At 34.4% G+C, this 7,393-nt stretch overlaps 1 protein-coding gene across 2 annotated transcripts; it reads left to right on the forward strand.

Moving 5' to 3' along the window:
* Nucleotides 1-2,025: 2,025 nt before the first annotated feature.
* LOC140819908 (uncharacterized) lies at nucleotides 2,026-6,624 on the forward strand. 2 transcript variants are annotated; one of them, XM_073180181.1, is made up of 9 exons: nucleotides 2,026-2,731; nucleotides 4,487-4,573; nucleotides 4,648-4,692; nucleotides 4,798-4,893; nucleotides 5,024-5,125; nucleotides 5,717-5,871; nucleotides 5,960-6,065; nucleotides 6,356-6,379; nucleotides 6,422-6,624. In XM_073180181.1, the coding sequence occupies exons 1-7, from the start codon at nucleotides 2,153-2,155 to the stop codon at nucleotides 6,039-6,041; spliced, it is 1,146 nt and encodes a 381-aa protein (XP_073036282.1). In that variant the 5' UTR covers nucleotides 2,026-2,152; the 3' UTR covers nucleotides 6,042-6,065; nucleotides 6,356-6,379; nucleotides 6,422-6,624. The 2 variants fall into 2 exon arrangements, with proteins under 2 accessions (XP_073036282.1, XP_073036281.1); XM_073180180.1 differs by having other exon boundaries at nucleotides 6,356-6,624.
* The last annotated feature ends 769 nt before the right edge of the window (nucleotides 6,625-7,393 follow it).

Consider the following 7,393-nt stretch of genomic DNA (forward strand, 5'->3'; position numbering starts at 1 on the left):
TTGCTTGCAAGAAATGGGAGAGCCGTAACTTTCAGCTATAATTTTTTGTGAATATGGCTCCTCGAGTGGGGAGGGACGGCTGAATATATTTAGGGTTAAGTTTAGGGTAGCATAGGGTAATATTTAAATGGTTAAACACAAGATAATGTGCCCTTATTTGCATTTTAAAAAGTTTAAAGAAGGTCTTGAGCCCACTAAGCTTAAAAATAGGCCCATCAGGCCCAAACGCACTCCCGAAAATATTTCGTTTAGGTAATTTTTGGAAAATATTGCTCGAGCCCACAAAAAGTCTTCCGGTTCGATAAATTTTCGTACCGATTAAAAATATGCTCTGACGGAAAAAAATACCCAAAAAAACCCATTTCTTGAAAAATACACTTAAAAAACCTTATATTAATTAATAAAAATTAAACATGTAATAAAAATATTTTTCTGATAATTCTCTGGTCTCTGTTCCTCGATCGAGCGCGAAATGCCTCTAGAATCCCTAATGCGTAAACTTTTAAAATAATCATGAAATGAACCCTATCATGCAATAATTATGCATTAAATGCATAAAAATAAATAAACACATCATTTAAATGAACGCATTCAGGTTTCGTAAATTTAAATTCTTGGACCTTATAGTGTGAGTATGAACATAAGCACGCGAGAAAGACTAATCTTGGTATAGTGAGGACAGTCGTCAAATCTGAGGTGTTACAAAAATTATCCGACCTGCACCCATCCCCGAGTATATGCTTCAACAAGAATCACACAAGGGTAGATTAGAAACTTCTTATTGGTCTGAACAAGATACGACTTATTTAACTATTTGAAAAAACAATTCATAAAAATTCTTTCTATGAGATTTTGTATATTCTATAGTTTTTTTTTATCAATAGTTAATATTTAGTCATTGAGATTCTAAAGATGCTTTAGTAGAGCACGAGGAATTAGATATTGCTATCAGCTAACTGCCTCCTCACAAGTGTAAATTATACTAACTAATATGTTACAAGTCTTTCAAGTGATTTATCTTATAACTGATATAAATCATCCGCTTTCCATCTATCAACTTAAGCCTACTCACACAACTGAGTGGGATCAACAGTTGGTCTATCCTCCGAAAGGCTATTGATCACTCTTATTAAATCAAAAAAAATTGCAGGTTGTCTAAAATAAGCGCAACAATGATGAAGCTAAATAAATGGATGGGACAAGCCCTATCAGAATGGCATCCTCGAGTGCCTCCGAGGGGCTTCTATTTCATTCAGTTTTACCTTTTTGTGGCCACACCCTCTGAGTTAGAACATCTTGTTTTTTATGCTAAGGTGTAGGTTTTCTCAAGAAACAAAGTAAATAACATTAACAACGAAGGAAAATATTATATCTTCCATATGCGCCTTTTAGGGACAACACGCGAGTCTTTTTCACCATGTCCCAAAATGAGAAGTATTTTGGAATGATTTGATTGGGACGTTAGCGAGTTAATGAGCACTGTTTGATGTGATTCTTGATTAAAAAAAATAGCTACATCATGTATACGATGTGGTTTATGTTTATTAATTTTAATCCTTGAATTTTAAAACAAATACAAAAAAACAGTACGGTATAATTCTGTTCGAGCGATTTCTACAGTTGATCAAAAAATTGATCACTAATTCACTATGTGTTTGGTTGAGTGGATTAAATAAGGATAGTTTAATAGTCAAATATTTATCGTTAAAATTTTAAGATGTTTTAATAAGATGTTTTAATAATCATTTTGATCTGGTTTAATATCCAATTTTATTAATAAAATAGTTATCCATAAAATTGGATCTTAAACCGGGTCAAAATGATTATTAAAACAACTTAAAATTTTAACGATAAATATTTGACTATTAATCTATCCTTATTTAATCCACTCAACCAAACGCACCCTATGTGTTCTATTGAGAATGGCAAGACTTTTTTTATAGAACCGAGGGCATATTGAAAATAACCGTTAGTTTAAAGGGGCATTTTGCGATTAAGCCTTAAGATGTGTGTGACGTCCAAGTTTGGAACAGCAGAGGGCCCTTGTTTTTCAGTACTCTCCTTGCTGGATTCCATTCCAGACGGCTTTCAATCAACCCTACTGAAGTACTATTTCATTTTCTCCGCCGCCGCCCTCCGCCGCAGTCGCAAAATGAAGATCCCCACCCTATCTCTCCGCCACCATGTGAATGCCCCCTTTCTCAAAACCACTAGTGCTCACCTCCCTCTCCCACGCCGCACCAACCCTCATTTCTCCGTCCGCATGTCCCTCAGAGAAGACGGCCCATCCATCGCTATCGTAGGCGTCACAGGCGCTGTTGGCCAAGAATTCCTCTCCGTCCTATCCGACCGTGACTTTCCTTATCGCTCCCTCATGCTCCTGGCCTCCAAGCGCTCCGCGGGAAAAACCATGACATATGAGAACCGAAGCTACACAATCAAGGAACTGGACGATACCAGCTTCGACGATGTCGACATTGCACTTTTCAGTGCTGGCGGGAGTATAAGCAAGAAATTCGGACCTATAGCTGTTGAAAAAGGCGCCATTGTAGTGGATAATAGCTCCGCGTTTAGGATGGATGAGGGGATTCCGCTCGTGATTCCGGAAGTGAATCCGGCGGCTATGGTGGGAATTAAGTTGAAAAGTGGGAAAGGAGCGCTTATTGCCAATCCGAATTGTTCGACCATTATTTGCCTGGTGGCTGCCACTCCACTTCATCGCCGAGCTAAAGTAAAGTTTTTTCTTGCTGATTGATTTATTCGATTATGCTTGCACGGTGGTAAAATTGCTTTTCCGTGTAATTTTGTGTGGGTTTGCCTTGTAGAAAATTTTGTTTTGCCATGATCTTTATGTCATTTGTGGATTGGAACTTGTATGACCTTAAGAGCTGGCGATAATAAATGTACAATATATATGGTTGAGAATATAATTGCTTATATTTAAAATTTAATCACTAATTAAATAATTGTGGTGTGGTTGAGCTAAATATGGTTGCAAGAATGTAGAGTTGGAATGGCAATTGGATGGATTTAATGAATATCTATTCCATGTATAGAAGAGATCAATGAAGTGACTAAAGATTATATTTTGAAAATTATCACTATTGTATAACCGTGGTCATGCCATGAGTATTTGCTTTTATGTTCTCTATGGGGACATGATGTTATTGGTATCATGTATGGGTGAGAGATGTGAGAAGCATGAGAACAAAAAGATATAAGGATGAAATATAAGAATAATAGAGCCTGGTTAGTGTTATCCCTACGTCGTAGAAGATATTTTGGTCATTTACATGGAGATGAAAGTATTTGAAAGTAGCTTGGAAAAATGGCTTTTATTGCTTCCTCTTATACTTCACAGAAGGAAGGCTCAAAGCCTCAAACTCAAAAAGAGCTTGGGGATCTTTATTGTTTGTCTATTATCTACTTATTAATTAATTTTATTCCATTAGCTTAACTATGTTGGTGCTACAAGATTCACTGGGCTCATTGCACCATCATTTTATCTGCAGCTTATCAACGTACCCTGTAACACTGGGTGCTCAATTTTCCATGCTTTAAGGGCGGCTATAATTACTTAGTTTTGACCCCTACAGAACGTATTGAATAATTTTCTCGAGGTGCATTTTTGTTGGAGTTATTGGCATGTGGATTTCATAGCAATGAATGTTATTTGTTGAGTGTCTGTTACATTTATATTTATACATTCACTTTACAGTGAACGCCGGAAACATTAAACATGAATTATAGAATGCTCACTTAGAACTAATAAGGCTTCTTTTTATTCATACACCAAATTCAAAGTATATTTGCATGAAATATTTAATGTTGCACAAGTTTATATTCATTTATGCCAAGTTTATGAGCCTTTTTGTTATCGCAATAGCTGAAAATCACACTTGTTAAGTGTGGGAATCTACATGTTTTAAATATAAGCTTCTGCTTCTAGATTTGTGATAAATGGTGTATAAAGGGATGCAGTTTACAAAGCTTTCGTTTTTACGGAGGTCTTTCTATTTTATTTTTCTATTCAGATTTGTAATTTTGTTTTTGAAAACTGTATTTAGTTATTGGAATTAGTGAAGCCTTTTATATATTTTAATGCTGAATTTGGAGAGAGATCAGTTTGGAATTAATGGATAGTTTTTCTTTTATTTGTCAAATAATACCAGTTAACTTGATGTATTTGAGTCGATACGAGTATCTCATGATTATATGTTGTCACTTCTAAATGAACATAAATTCCTTTCACCCTCTTGCCGAATATAAAGAAATTTTCAAGAGTAACTTCGGAAGTTCGCTAACTGATAATTTACCTCAATATTTTTCATTTCACAATAATATATTCCATAATAAATAAATTTTTTTTCTGTTTGTTTTACTAAAAAACAAATATGAGGTTCCTGGATGCCCTTGGCAATACATGACTGGCACGGTTTTTACTTGCCAATGTATATGTGTGTATTTATACTACCAAATTTTGCAGGTCACACGAATGGTTGTCAGCACATACCAGGCAGCTAGTGGTGCTGGAGCTGCTGCAATGGAAGAGCTTGAACAACAAACTCGTGAGGTGTTTTACTGGCTTGTTAGTTTTTTAACCTTATCACCTGATTAAAGGACGCACTAAATATTTGTTCGCAACAGGTACTGGAAGGGAAAGAACCAACCTGTCAAATTTTTAAGCAGCAGGTTTGATGTAGTGTTTTTGTCTGTTTTTCTCATATTTGATGCTCTAAAAATATTTTCTGCGGCGTATTTTCATTTTGCTTTTATTAACTTAATAGTTCCGTGCAGTATGCTTTTAACCTGTTCTCACATAATGCACCCATCCTTTCCAATGGATACAATGAAGAGGAGATGAAATTAGTAAAAGAGACAAGAAAAATATGGGTAATGCATTGTTTAATTGTATAAGAGAACTGTCAAATTTCGTGTAGTTTATAATTTCCTACTTGATTTTATGATGCAGAAGTTATATATGATCACGTTTAACTGACCCTTTCTACTACATGTGCCACAGAATGATACGAGTGTGAAAGTTACTGCCACTTGCATAAGAGTACCTGTTATGCGGGCTCATGCTGAGAGCATAAATCTTCAATTTGAGAAATCTCTAGATGAGGTAAATCTTCCAGTTTAAATTTTTTCTTTTACCTCACTTGTGACAACTGATAAGCAAGTGAACCTTTTTTCATGTGTTGGACAAAAAAAAGTTGCTTGGACAAAAAGATATTCATTTATTCAGAGTTATGTACTTCTGCTGTTTGTTAGCATATTTTCAGAGCTCTAAAATGATAATAACCTTCAAAAATTAGATTTATTCAATAACTAATCAGCCTGTAAAACATTACCTTCCCATAAGTTTCTCCTTATCTGCTGAGTCTTATCCTTTCGATTTGGATGTCTATGTTGGAGCACTGTCACTAGAGTTCTATATGATACCATGAAGATGGGAAGCTGTCCAGAAACTATGGACACGACCCTCAAGCAACTTAATTTCCTGTTTTGCCTGATTATACTTATTTGTTTGTACTCATTTCCATTTTCAACCTAGTTTTAAATAAACCACCTTCTGTTATTTGTTTGTTCTGGATCTATTATCATAGGAGGGTAACACTCAGGTCACTTTAATTTAAAAAAAAAAACTGAACACCTGTTTTCTCCTTGGAGTGCCTACTATTTTATTCCGAAAAAAAGTCCCCTTTTTCTTCAGGACACCGCAAGAGAGATCCTAAGCAGCGCACCAGGGGTGGTGGTTATTGATGACCGTGCAGCGAACCACTTCCCCACGCCATTGGAAGTCTCTAATAAAGATGATGTTGCTGTAGGAAGAATACGACAAGACGTTTCGCTTGATGGAAACCATGGGTAACAAATTAACAACATATTACCTGTTAATACTTGTCATTGATTTTTGTTTATTCTTTACTACAAAGCGTATGATTTTGCTTGATAGATTGGACATCTTTGTTTGTGGCGATCAAATACGCAAGGGTGCTGCTCTTAATGCTGTCCAGATCGCTGAAATGTTGCTATAGCTTTTTGCATTAAGCTATGGACTGGTATGTTTTTCCATAATTTGTCATTTAATCATTTAATAAAATCCGAACAATTTTGGCAATAGAAATCCGAATGAAGAAAATTGTCACTACCGAATTAATTCTATTTTTGTTTGATTATGATGTTAGGATAAATTGTTTCTAATATTAGTTATTTTTTTTATAATGTTTAATTATTTTTTATATTTTATTTCTTTATTATTCTCAACAATTTAGTAAATATCCGTAGATTACTCGAAATAATTCAAATTTGAGAAAATGCAATTATAGGTGATAATATGATATTTATGCAGGGAATGAATATTTAATCCTCCGACTGATATGGTGATGAAGATGAAATAAAATAGATGAGATGGAGATGAAGGATATGCAGATCGAACCATTGTCATCCCTAAAGGCGGGCATCAATTTTTTTGTCCCATTGTAGTGAATTCATTCCTGCTGTTTTTTTGTTCGTGTTATTTAATTCAATTTAGACCGTGGATTTAAAATTCTCATTAATAATATCTTCACTTGTAGAATATGTCTCTAAGATATCGGTGAGAGATTTGTATTTGCGGCATTACAATTTCTCTTAAATTGTGTTAATAACTTAATATGAAGTGAATGTAAAATCACCTTGAATTTTGTACATTCAAATAAATCAATGAATTTAAAATCTATCATCTGAAATTCATGGGTACCACAAAACCTAAACGTTTTGGCTTGCTGCTGATGCAAAATTCTTAATTTTTGAAGTTTTGTATTGAATTTGAGAATCGTTTGTTTACAAATGTAAAATTCAGTGAGCCCAAATTAACACAGAAATAATGAACAATCCTTTATTAATATAAGCCTTCAATTCTCTATTATCATTGATCCCATTTATGGCCAAATGATTGAAGCACGATAGAAATCAAGACTTAGAACACGAAGTTTGCAGAATTTTTCACACACAAACACAAACGCAAATACAAAAATAGAAACTGACTTGAAGAGAACCTACGCACCAAGTAGGAGCGATATATCCTCCTCCATGTTTACACGTACCAACAACACACGCAAATACAAAATTCTTTTACTGAAAATAATAAAGTTTATTTGAGATTTTAATTTCACATGCTAAATAAGGATGACAGTTATACAAGATAAGGAAAAATATTGATTCTTATTGAAATAGATGACGTATAAATCATGGTATGCTATTTAAATTGCATCAACTTATTGGAGGTTCGAGTACTTGATATTTTTTGTGTTAAGGTTATAACTTCAATATTTTAAATTATATATTACCTAGAACGAGCGCTTAGCTCCTGACTGTTTTGTGATCCATAGGTGGATTTACAATTTCC

This window comes from Primulina eburnea, chromosome 18, assembly GCF_022965805.1.
Source record: "Primulina eburnea isolate SZY01 chromosome 18, ASM2296580v1, whole genome shotgun sequence".
NCBI classification, from domain to species: domain Eukaryota; kingdom Viridiplantae; phylum Streptophyta; class Magnoliopsida; order Lamiales; family Gesneriaceae; genus Primulina; species Primulina eburnea.